The sequence below is a fragment of the Eleginops maclovinus genome, chromosome 1, assembly GCF_036324505.1.
Source record: "Eleginops maclovinus isolate JMC-PN-2008 ecotype Puerto Natales chromosome 1, JC_Emac_rtc_rv5, whole genome shotgun sequence".
In the NCBI taxonomy this organism is placed as follows: Eukaryota; Metazoa; Chordata; class Actinopteri; order Perciformes; family Eleginopidae; genus Eleginops; species Eleginops maclovinus.
Window position 1 is genome coordinate 10,207,336 of NC_086349.1, and position 13,503 is coordinate 10,220,838.

At 39.3% G+C, this 13,503-nt stretch overlaps 1 protein-coding gene across 2 annotated transcripts in view; it reads left to right on the forward strand.

The window, feature by feature from the left end:
• The first annotated feature begins 402 nt into the window (after positions 1-402).
• Positions 403-13,503, forward strand: part of mgll (monoglyceride lipase) — a 33,356-nt gene continuing 20,255 nt past the window's right edge. Inside the window, exons 1-2 of one of the 2 annotated variants that reach the window (XM_063886589.1) lie at positions 403-557; positions 2,250-2,385. In XM_063886589.1, the coding sequence (XP_063742659.1) occupies positions 2,258-2,385 (128 nt within the window). In that variant the 5' untranslated portion in view covers positions 403-557; positions 2,250-2,257. Of the gene's footprint in view, positions 558-2,131; positions 2,386-13,503 lie in introns of those variants that run through there. The other variant, XM_063886579.1, reaches the window with a different exon arrangement.

Here is a 13,503-nt window from a genome sequence, read left to right on the forward strand (position 1 = left end):
ATTTACACAGGACCATCAGTGGGTCTGGTATTTACAATATGTGAACCATGTGGACTCAAGCTTTTTTTTTTCTACATAAATGAGGCTAACAGAAGGGGCGAGAGGAGAGCTGTATCACCGTCTCTGGGGAACAATTGCAATGTGAGTGTGTGTGTGTGTGTGTGTGTGTGTGTGTGTGTGTGTGTGTGTGTGTGTGTGTGTGTGTGTGTGTGTGTGTGTGTGTGTGTGTGTGTGTGTGTGTGTGTGTGTGTGTGTGTGTGTGTGTGTGTGTGTGTGTGTGTGTGTGTGTGAGAGAGAGAGAGAGAGAAAGAGAGAAGAGAGAGAGAGAGAGAGAGAGAGAGAGAGAGAGAGAGAGAGAGAGAGAGAGAGAGAGAGAGAGAGAGAGAGAGGGTGTGTGTGTATGAATAGTTATTTAGTTTCAACCCAAACGGCGCTGACTGCATTCTTCTCTTAGCGGGTGGCGATAGGAGTATCGGAGAGAGGGACATACTGAGAGAGAGAGGGAAAGAAAGAGTCCGAGAAGAAGCCGAAACTTAACTGCAGACGCTCCTGCACAGGTTGGTCCCATCTCTATAATATATTCCTATTATACCTAATTTTGGACTTACAATAACAACAGACTCCAGTGTATTTAATCTTAAGGATCAGCATGTTTTTCTTTTACTCCTTTGTTTAAATCATTTAACTTGTAATTTTGCAGAGATGTTTTCACATGTCTCAGCTTCTCAGGTCTTCAACATTGGTCTTTTCACATACAACCCGCAGACAATAACATTGATGGCAAAACGGGTGTTTACTACAGGTGCACTGACATCGATATCAGCACAGTCAAGATTAATCGATTCTTTAAATGGCTGCAATATGAGCATTACTTAAAACTAAGTCCAATTGCAAACGTTTACCTTTTTTCAGGGTGCATGCAGGCACTAATCCCCCTCAGGTCCCATTATCTAGAGTATCCCCATGTGCATTGAGGTGTAACTGATGGTTGCAGCAGAGATGAAAACACAAGGCTTTCCCAAGCCATACTACTTTCATCCTACAGTGGGATTATTTCTACATGTGTGCTGCACACTTCTCACTGTTATCCATTTATTCTGTTATGATCCTGCCATATGCAGCTAAAATCAATGAGCAATATTTCCCCGCACAGGATTGGATGCAAAGCAGAAATGTTGCTGCAAGTGAGGATAACAACACTGATAGACGCACTGATCTGTTTTGTCACTGGTGGCAATCTTATTAATAGGCTATTGAAGTACAATTTAGGTTGTCACTAAACCTGAATTTCGACACACGATCCCCTCAGGAAATAGCTCCACACCACGGCTATTTTTAGCTCCAGCATTCGCCTTGCGTGAACACGGTCCTGTTCATTGTTATGCTGCACATGCCTTTAACATGATGTGGATATCCATTGTATCCAGCTGGACCTGATGATACTGTGGAAGTCTCGCGTGTAATGCCACGGATGGGGAGGGGAAGGGTGTGTGTGCTTCAGAGAAAAAGATGAATACATAGATGATACATTTTGTGTGCCGTTCTGCAGAAGTAGGCTGGATAAATGTTTTTATTTGTATTCATATTGATTTCTCTAGTGATGTTATATGCCAAGTAGGCTGCCATCACGTGTGCACGTGCGTGAAATAGATTTTTGTAAACATGGACTGAAGAATATTATTTTACACCTTTCAATTAACATGCATTCAGTTGTCATATCATCATATCGTATGCACTCTTTGATAAAGTTTCAACATGTTCTTTATTATTTGTTTATTCACTTCACTGTAATGTAGTGTTGTGCACGTTGACAGTCAAGAAACCAATGTGCAACACTTCATTTTTGTGTAGTTATTGCACCATAATGATATTGGTATGAATTCCGAGAGACAGAAATACAAAAACTGAGAGAGAAGACGAAGGAGAAGAAGAAGAGGGATAGAGGGGGATTTTTTGTAAAACAGAGCATATGGTCTCGTGACGTAACGCCGGTTGTTTTGGAAGGTCTGACAACGTTGCCCGTGTGCGCGTGTGCGTATGTGTGTGCATGCAGCTCAGCATTACATCCATCATATCCTAACCGACACACCGTGTCTTTAGCGATGCATGCCTAACACACGCACCAAAACCGGCTGATAAATTAACAATGAACGCCGCGACCACCGCCAGCTGCCTGCTCGTCGCCGGCTTCAGCTACTACTACTACGGAAGCGATGTGTTGATATCGCTGCTCCGTGTTTTCTCTGCAGACATCTCAATGCCTGAGCCAGGAGCTGCTCCGCGGCGGAGTCCGCAGGGAGTCCCCTACAGCGACCTGCAGCACATCGTCAACGCCGACGGACTGCACCTGTTCTGCCGCTACTGGGAGCCCGCAAGCCCGCCAAGGTCAGTGGAGAAGGCAACTGTTTGACTGTATGGTGCCTCTGTATGTGGGTAAGGGCTATGTGTGAAGTGCTGGGGTCATTTAAAGAGTCGTTTAAAATGACCCCATTATCATGTGCTGGTGAGGGATGTGACTCTGTTCACGTGGTTGCTTTCAGTCCTGCAGTCACATGGAGTTACACTTGTGTGTGTGTGTGTGTGTGTGTGTGTGTGTGTGTGTGTGTGTGTGTGTGTGTGTGTGTGTGTGTGTGTGTGTGTGTGTGTGTGTGTGTGTGTGTGTGTGTGTGTATGTGTGCAGTGAAGTGCAGTGCAGGATCCAGTTTTAAAAGTGCACAGTTTGGTATGTTGACCCTCGCAAAAATAATCAACTTATTTATAGAGAATTTGTTATTAAATATGCGCCGAGAGTCATATCTGACTGGTCCAACAACTTAACCGTCAACACTCATCTTCCATATACACACCACCAAATATGTTTACTGTCAACTCATACGTGTTTCATCATGAGGTGTGACACCGGCTGAAATACAGCCTTCTTTGTTGAGCTGATACTCAGTAACTCTGTAATAAATACCCATGCATAAATTTGGACCAGCTCCATGCTTATAACAATACATCATCCATCCTCTTTATTTGAAGCCATATGACCCATTATATGTATACAAGTAATCAGTCAACTTCTTAAACTAGATGCAACTCAAACACAACACTAGGTAAAAATTAGGCAACAAAATGACATTATAAACATACAATTACATTGCTTTTAATTGCTATTTAATAAAGCTGCATGGTGTTATCCTGAGACCCAAGCTTGTAAAAAATCTTTTAATTATGTAAATCTTCTCTTGACCACCATATGCACCAGGGACTCATACTGGGTCATGACCCTGTTTTAAGAAAAAGATTGAAAAACAGTTCAACCCACTAAACAAGCTTAATCATTTTGTCAACACATCAAACAGTAGACCTACTGTAGTCAGATATTCTCTATTTACTTTACTGTAGTGGAATATTAATTAACTTGTTGCTGCTTGGGAGCAAAACAACATTCAGGAAGTTTAAAATTACTTATTTTTACTTCTGGGAAATAGCTCAGTAGATGAGAATCATCTACAGTCCATAAAACATTTCACTGTTTAACGGGAACACAAGGAAACCGATTAACATCAGTAAAGGCTGTGATATCCCCACTTTATTTAAGAAAAACAAGATTTTCCAAGCAAAGAGAGAGCTGGCTTCCTAATGAGTAAGGGTATTTCCTTATACCCGTAAACCATTGTGTTTCCTTTTAGTTGATCCAACAACATCTAACCCAAAAGTACACAATTATAGTTAATTTGCAAAATGTAACATATAACCTGACTAGGTCCAGTTTAAAAAAACAACATGCTTTTGCTTGTGGATCATTCTCTGTTTTTCAGGCCCCTTTGCTATGCACTCCGCTGTGGAAGTGCATGAAACCGAACACAGATGTCACACTTAACCTCACTTCCAAACCACATAGCATGTGAGAGCAGAGAGGTAAAGCAATGTGTCAGAAAGGCCCACAAAACATTTGTCAGTGCCTCTGCTGCATTTTTGTTCCACAAACCGCTTCTCATAGTTTACAAAAGCGTATGCATTTGTGTTTATTTGGCAGTAATGAGTAATGTATTCTTTATTTGCATGCTTGTATACCTGCAGATATGTGTATGTGAGCAGCAAATCGTGAGAGTTTGTTTTCGTGGTTTGATTGAGTTTCTCTGTCTGATGCACTCTGATACCTCTTGCTAACATGAAGATGTTCATGATGACAAAACTTTTAACCACATAATTGCCCAAAATAGCTCCAATGGCTGACGCTTTGCTGTGGTCACACAGAAGCTCTTTTTCCAGACCCATGCCCTCATTCTCCCATGAACATAAATCTACTATCTGCTCATATATTTCAAGCAAAGATACTTGGAAATGTATAACTGATTCTAAAAATGTTTCCTACTCCTCCTGCCAAAGTCATACATAGCCCAAATAACACATTTGATTGGCATACCATGGCAGGTTTATTTTACTTATTCTTTTTTGGAAGTTAAAAGCTGAATCACTGCAGGCCTAAAATAGCTGCAGCTCCCTCTGTGTTGTAACTGTTTCAGAGCCAAGGCTTTGGTCAGCTTATATAAGAACGGTCTCACTGGAGGCCAGCCGGTCTAAAAATGCATGAAATTATGCTACTGAGAGGCATGTAACTCAAAGAAATGTGTTGTATTATTATTAGAAGCTGATAATGAAATACACTTTATAGCCGTTCTGTGTACATTGTAGTTCAATTCAACCTCTATGTTGCCACAAGATATGAGCATTCTGCAAAGACTGGTTTGGATACTGCAACAAAAAGCTCTCCAAGCTGCAGTTACACTTTAACAGTTACATTCATCACTGAAGCCCAAACTAATTAAACTATTTAAGCTGAGCTAGCAGCTCCTGAAAGCTGTCTGTGGTAGGTTTACTGCATGTTTTACTAGCTGACAAAACAGAAGCCTTCAGTAAAAGCACAGCTTCATTATAATCCTAAACTGATGCATTGGTGTCAATATGATGTTGAATGCTGTGTTAATCAGAATATAATTGTTAGTATTTCTCATGGAAACACATTTACCTCGAAATCTTTTAATATAAAAGTACAGCTACACTCAAAATATTATCTAAGAGTAAAAGCTGCTGAGCAAGTGCCACAAAATGAGACACTCCAACCTGTTGTCTATCGTACAGCCTACACTTGATTATGAACGAAATACTCTGATGCACACCTCCTGTTGTAACACTAACTGCCCCTGTACTGATGTGTCACACTAACTTTCATTTGGTCTCAGTAGATTCAGACTCACAGCAACCCACTCACGGCAGCAGTCAGATTAGTAATTGAACACACCGTGACTATGCCTATCAGAACCCAATTTATGAAGTCTTCTAGATGTAGCTTATCCAGAAGCTTATTGCATTATAGGAAATTAAGTTAACACATGGTTATAGCCCTTGTGGTTATTATAAATTCTTAGTATTCAATGGGGCTTTTAAAATAAACGTTTCACTATAGTTGAAAATGCTATACTTTATGGAAGGATAGATACATTTTAGGTTTTTGGATTATTTCTGAAAACATCCAGATATTTGTTTTTATTTACTTTTATGATAATGGTTGTTTCATATCAGTAACAGGAGCAGCTGGGGGAGTGATGTGCTTTGCTAATCAAAAGTTAGAGATATAGAGATTTCCATTTGAAAGTTAATTCAAAGAGCAGCCAAAGAACTCGTGATAAAAATGATTGGTCTTGATGCATTTTTCAAATGGAATTTATGCAGGACCATGGTGACTTCTGATGACATCAAAATATTGTCACTACATCATTTGGTAAATAGCTTAAAAACCATAAAGGACAGCAACTTTTATCTTGTCATTATGATAACCTGATGATTTTACCAGTCAACCAGTTCATCCATTAAATGCCAAAAATAGTGGAAAAACAATTCCTAAAACCCAAAATGATGTCATCACATTGCTCATTATAAAATTACATAAGATTAATAAAGTTTCAACTGATTATTAGTCCTAGTAATGATTCGTTTGGGTGTTACTTTTGGGAGCCGCTGGATACTACTATGATAAATGTGCAACCAAACGAATTGTCTTACAATATGAAGCCATGAATGATTGGGATATAACTGTAGGCATGGAAAAAAACTATTCATAATTACCTTTTCCATGTCCTTTGTGAAAAACAGATGGGGTCAAAGGTCATAAACTCCGGAAAAGTCCTTCTACTAAAACCAGGAAGTAGGTGAAAGGTGGGTGGGAGGGCCACAGCAGTGATTGATCAATAGTCGCCCACCTGGGGCTTTAGACCCACGGAGATGAGCATAGCAGACATACCAGAGTCTGCATTAAAGAGGTATACATATAGTATAGTATATAGTATATGCATTCTTTTTAAATGTCAGCAGGGCAAATACACTGGTGGCCTTAAAAAGACTGATTGTGTAGAAGTCTAGGAGAAAACGAGCCTACTTTTAACTTGATTTATAATTAAACATAGTGAACATGAGTTATGTCTCAATCATCAAGTCTTCTTTAATAAAGCATGATGTACATTTTGAAAATGATGGTCCCATTTAGAGTATCTGGTCACCTCTGGGTGAGAACGACCAACATGCCAAACCAAAGGCTTTAAAAAGTTGTTCCACAAACAAATGGTCGGCGTTGCAGGTGTACAGTATGTCCACGAAAATGCACAGAGCACATCGCCACCATAAAAGCAACACTCATGTTTGCACACAACTAACTGTCACACACACACACACACACACACAGCTTGTATAAAAAGGTCACGCTGCCATTTCTTCTGCTGGTGTCTGGCTAATTTTCCTTCCCTCTTTGGGTTTCGGGTGTCAGGCCATTTTATTTCCCTGCTTCCTTCTCTCACTGTTACAATTGTCAGTGGAGGCTGCTTTACATGGATAAATGTCTATAATGGCTCCCTTCATATCCGCACTCGGGGGCACATTTTGGCTGAGTAATGCACTCTATTAAATATTAGAGCCACTTGTATGCCCATAAAACCAAATTTGTAGGTGATCCCAGAGCCAGCTGTGAACATTCACTTTAAACGAAAGCAGAGAGGAAACAGAGAAGTTCATTTTAGCTTCTCATCATGCTGTTCCTCATTTTTACAATGATTCACCCATTTTAAAAGGATGTAACAGTATAAGCGAGAACTATAACTGCATCATTGAAATTACAGAACAATTAACAGCTTAACTGTAAAATAAAGCGAAACATGGATTGTTTAAATAATCAGTACTCTATCACTTTTTAGGATTTCCTAAATCTAAATAATATATAGCATTAAATGTAATTGTATGTGGCACATGAAGAATGTGAAATGTTGCACCAGCAGTAATGGGAATCAAAGGTATATTATGTTAACTAAAACGTTAACATAAAACATGTTATAAATAAAGGCATGTTGTTTTTCATTATATCATCATTAAAGCATGTTAACTGAATATCTAAATGAAAAATAAACTTCAGTTGTAAGCTTTTAAAGGGGCCCTATTATGGTTGTGCCCTTCTGTGACATGTTTACATGCTTTAATGTTCAAAAAGGTCTTTATTTTCCTCAAACTTCCTGTACTGCAGCACCTCATTTCACCCTCTGTCTGAAACCAGAGCCCAGTCTGCTCTGATTGGTTAGCTGACCGGCTCTGTAATGATTGGTCAACCACTAAGAGATGTCCCATCCCTTAGCCTATCAATTATAATGTGTTGAAGCTAGCCAAAAGAAGCAGGATTGTAGTGTGTGTGAGAGAAACTCCCTCTGGAGGGAGCTTAGGGATTTTAGCCTTTGCAGACCATGTTCATGCACAAAGACCTCTATATAAGACACTAAAGGAAAGGAAAAAAACAAAAAACAAAATCAGGCTTATTGACTATAAACATTTCTGTAGGTGCCTTTAACTCACACACAATCGGTTATGCCATTTTCTATCAAACCGGGGATAAGGAAATGTACATGGCATGATAACAATTTTCATGCCATTGTACAGAGTGTGCAGGGTGTGTGTTGCATCATGAAATGGCACATTGCTACTCTCAGTTGTTTGCAAAAGCTTTTTCATTATGCAGTGGAATATTTCCAATATCAATAGTTCTCTTTGGTTTACCTTTCAGTATGGCTGCTGTAAACTCTCCATCTGTGGCCGCCTGCTGTTTGTCTGACTCCACTTCTCTCCATTGCACAGCAACGTCATCTGTCTCTTTCTGATATGATTTTCTGTGCAGCACACAAACACTTTCTTTTCCGTACTGGTTTGTCACACTTCATCCTTCTGTCAGACTAAATCTCATTTTCCTCTGTCATATCCATTTTGTTTTGCTCCAAGTGTTTAATATCTCACTGTCACCTGGGACTTCACGGGTTCTTACAAAGTCTGAAGGGGTCTTTAACACCTTCCGAAATGTCTTGAATTTACCACAATACAATGCATCTGCTCTGGCAGTCTAATACTGTAGCTGACAAGATAACTGGGAATAGTCTAGCTAGTTTTTGTAGTCAGTTTCTAATATCTGTGTAGTTTCTAGTTGTGTATTTCAAGAGAAACAACTGTACTCCACCTTATACACTCTTCGTTAGGGTTACATTTTGGCAGGCTGCTCATGCGGATTCTTAATTTTTGTTTTTTAGTCCTCAAACGTTTCTAAGTTTGGCTTTCAAAGGCTGCTAATGTCCTGTTTCCGCTCCGTCTGATATCTTCTCTTTCTATCTTTGGTCCTCTCTTCTTACTCCTCTCCTTTAATTGTTGCCTTTTATATATCCATACACACCCCTATTACTGAACATTCACTGAGTCTGCACTTAACAGCACGGATGTGGTAAACCACCCACATACATACATACACACACACACGCTGTACTTTGGGCGGCTCTTTGCTCAGCAATTTGTGGTTCTTTTTCCTACACTCACACTGTGTTAGACACAAGATTAGAGTAAAGCGAGACACACACACACACACGTAGCATTTAGTTTATTAATCGTATTAAAATGCCAGTCTTCAGTCGCTCTGTCTCGTCTTCTGGCTCCTGTCCAGTCTGGAGACATGGAGCGAAATCCTTCAGTGCTAATTCACCTCCTTTAAAAAAAAAAAACCACACACACATACCAGTAACTTATCACATGGTGTTGAACAATCACCACAGCAACCTGTCCAAATCAATTTATTCAGATGTCAGACATAATGTCTTTTAAGTTGTTCTGCCTGATTTAACATTGTACTGCCCAATCAGGTGCAACACAGCCAGGGTGGTATAAGCCTTTTTTCCAGCAGCCATTGACTTGTCCTATGAGTAAAATAAAGGCTCCATTTAACTCAGGTAAGCAGTCGGCATGTGAAACAGAGCAAACTTCATCAGCTGCTTGGAATTAAGCCATCATTGATTTCTTTAGTAACACTTGTGCGTTTGCTGCCGCCCGTCACATATAAAATATCTTTGGTGAAAAACAGAGTTTGTTCTGCCTGTAAACACTGACACTGTCGTGATACTGTGCTCAACTTTGATCTGCAAGCACATTTTTATTAAACTTTTCATAATGATTCATGATGCAGATTACCGGATTCGTTCTATTTGTCGCAGCTTAGCACCAAATCTCATGTGCATTTTCTCAATAATTAACATTTTTTAGAGGCCTTTATAGATTTCTGATAGAAAAGAAAACATAAAGCAAAATTAAGTAGGTTAAATAAAGAATTTAAGCACATAATGTACATGACTGCAGGTATGTTTCCCATTCTCCTCACCAAAATGTGCCTCATTGTTCCAAAGTAATGAAATGTAAAAATGATTTACTTAATAGTTATCAACTGTTGAGCTATGAGCTTCCTAATACCAACAAAACTGTTGAATATGAGTATACACTCACTAAGGGGACCATAACAGCCATTTGACATACTTTCCATTTTGATTTATATAATGTAATTGTTAAGCTCCTCACCACTGGATGCTTGTAATAATGGTGATCAAAGACAATTAGTGGGTCCCCTTGCAGGAATAAAGCACTTATGAACTTAACAGCTCTGCAGCTTTATGGCTCTGGATGATGTCTCCGCAGTGAGTGCAACTGAGGTAAATACTCAGGCTGTTTCTTCTTACAAAAAAACATTTAAATGTTTGACACAAACGGATTATGTTGTGGAAAATAATGGAAAATCACAGAATTTCACATAAAGGATACTAGAGAAATCCTACAAGGATTCAGTCTTTCCTCATTATGAGTGTGAGTCTGTGAGCATCAGTCACATGCCTGAAATGCCTGAAGTATTCAGCTTTTAGTGAAACATTCACAGAGGAAGGTGCAGAATGTGGCACTCGAGCACAGTTGGTAGGTCTGTAAGTTCCTCAATAATCTTGGAGTAGCCAGTCAGCATTGCATTAAGAGGATTAGGGTCTTGGCTTTGTTTTGGGTCTGCGGTTGTTTGGTAGCTCTGAGTAGAGCCAAGGGGAGGACCAGACTCTCTCTCACTCTCTGAGTGTTTTAATAAGGCTGGTTATAAGCCATGTTGTTCCAGCAACTGAAACCAGTGTGGGACACAAGTGGGTCTCCAGTTCCCATGAGAGATGGGAGAAGAGTGGGACAGGGAGAGGCTGAAGAGAGATAATGAGACAGAACATTTAAAAAAAGACTCACTCTTTTTCCTGGGAAATAAAAGTCCTTAAGTTGCTCACAAAAGAACCAATATATTTTGGTGAGAGAATAACCATGCAGGTGAAAGTGCACATTTATTCCTAAAGATTACTGTAGTGTTCCTTTGAAGCTGATACCATTTTAAAGGCAAAAACATCTGCTTAAGAACAGTATTGTGTGAGCTGTATCAAGGGCTGAAACATTAATTGATAAACAGAAATAACCCTATTTGTACAACTGATCAATTTTAAGGTTTTTTGTACAATTCAGAAATCTCAATGGGATTGCTGAAAGTGTGATAGGCCATGTTTTTACTATTTCAGTTTTTTATGGCCTTTAAAACCATCCAATTAAAAAAGTAATGGAATGTTTTATCAATACTTAAATGAATTAATAGATGCTGCCCTAAAATTAAAATAACATCCCTGTACAATAAACAGTAAAAACATACTTGAATGAATCATGATTTGTCCATTCTGCTTTGCCTTTAAATGGAAGTTCTTAGAGAAACTTCTGAGACATTTTTTTTGGAGTGTTAAAAGGCACTTCATATTTTCCAAGCTGCCATGTTAAGAGGTCTCTGTACAGTAAGGGGTGTCATTGCCTGGTTTTCTCTGTAGTAAACACCTTAAAGAGCCCTCAGTGCCTGTAGTACATTTGTCCACCGAGGTAAAGAAAGGGGTCTGGTTAATCTCTAAGTAAAGCAGTACAATACTGAAATGTCCCATCCCATTGAAGTAACACTTGTTCCAGGCAAATGCTTCTTGAGCCTCGCCAGAAGAATTTCTAGCAAAGTGGAAACATATCAGGGCTGAGCCAACATGCTGGTGATGCCTGAATATTGTCACTGCAGATGCCTGTATCTGAATGAGGGCAGACTGCTGTCAAGATCAGATTTCTGGCTAATTAAATCCTTCAGAACATGATTTTACATCTCCTTCTGTTGGCTCTCACCAGGCCTGTCATTATTTTATCTGGCAAATCAAGCACACTCATAATTAGGGCTGCCGTGATTTTTGTCTAAGTTGACTGAGAATTATTAAGTTATTTAATCATTCTTTTATGTTTTTCATACTGAAAAAATGACGTCTATTGAACTTATAAGCACATCTCCGGTAAAACAAGATTTAAAGTTGTGCTTTTGCACAATATTTTGTGGAGAAACCCGCGGTCTGTCTGTCGAATGCTAGAGTACAGAAGTCTTAAAGGTGTGAAGAAGCCTGGGAGTGACACCCGTAGTGGGCCAAGGCAAAATCAAGTTTACATAGAACTGAATGACACAAATCATTATGTCGCAAAAGTGTGAGATTGTTAAATGGCTTCTTCAGTCCTTGAGATCCCTGCTTAAAACTAAAATTGACAAGAGAAACCAAGATGGAGAAATAGGTTCAGGTAGGAAGAAACAGAGGTTATGAACAAGACAAAGAAGTACTAATAGAATGATGGATTGATAATGCCTTGGAGAAAGAAAGGAATCAAATTAAAAATGTCACATTACAACTGCAGTGTGCTGTGTGTGGTTCACTGTCTTTACAATGAAGCCAGATTAGCCCCATTTACCCACTGCTGCCCCTCTGCATGTGTCTCAGAACATTGTGCCTACACAAAGACACTCATTCACACACACTCACTGGTATGTTCACACACAACAAGTGCAGAGGAAGTCTTATCCCGGGGCGATGGCTTTTCTAAAAGGAGGGAAAGAGCAGCGGGTGAATTCAGAGTGATTTGATAATGAAGCCTGATGAACAGCTACTCTTATTCTACCCGCCTCACACTCTCCCTGTTTCACTCCCTTCCCTTTTTCCTCTGTCGCTGAATACATTTGGGCTAATTGTCTGCTGCTGATTGAAGCTCTCACAAGCTTCTCAGCACTGCGGCTTAGAGGAGGAACACTGCAGGGTTTCAGTTCAGCTCCCTAGTTAATATGCACTGATAGAGGAAGTAAAACTTAACAGAGCTGCTCGCACAGCCGTGGCATTAATTAGCAAAAAAAAGGATCTTCTTCTTACCGAGAGAACATGAAGTTAAATCACCATGTTTTTAAAAGAGTATACTTGACATGATATCTCTTCTTGCCGTCAGCATCTCGCCTTCTTGGCTGAAATGATTTAATAGGTGGAATTAACGAGGGATTATCCTGGTAGCTTTTAAATAATGAGCCTAATTTTGTGAAAAAAACATGTTTTTGACATTCAGTGCTGGCTGTAGCTTTGCCTTTGGGGCATGTTTAACAGATTGCTTGGTGCTTTGTGTAAAGAGACTGTTGAGGTACCTAATAGAAAAGGTAGACAAAGACCTTATTGACCAATTATCCTGGCTTTTTATGGATGTCATGATTAACTGGAAATTTGATTTCCATTGCTATATATCACACAATTACCTGTTGGCAATATGATAACCCTTAAACTGTTAGTATATGGAACAACAAAAGCAGTAGCACTTAAACTACATACTCACGCTAAAATGTTATCTTAATTATTTCCTTGTATTTCTTGTGATCATCTCCTTCTTTTTAAGCTCAGTTTTTATCAACTCCTGAGGAAAATCTCTGGCTCTCCTAAAGGCCAACAGTCTGTTTATCAGCTAGTCCCTAACTCTGTCTATTGGCTGTTTGCTGCAGCTCAAAACAAACCTATGAGAACAGTTATACTCATTAAAAAAAGTTAAATTGTAGGCCAGCAGCATAACAATTGGTTGGAACTCACATAGAGCTCTTTCATCTGCAGGTTTTTCACAACCAGCGACCCCTTTCATATTGTTTTCATATTACATTTAAAAAATATTTGTATATAAATATTTATAATCCATCGAAATGAACCACATCTGTTTCAACAACATCCCCAACACTCTTTAAAGCCAACTTAGTTATGTTTTGACTCAAGTTTGCCTGGAGGAGATTGAAAAATC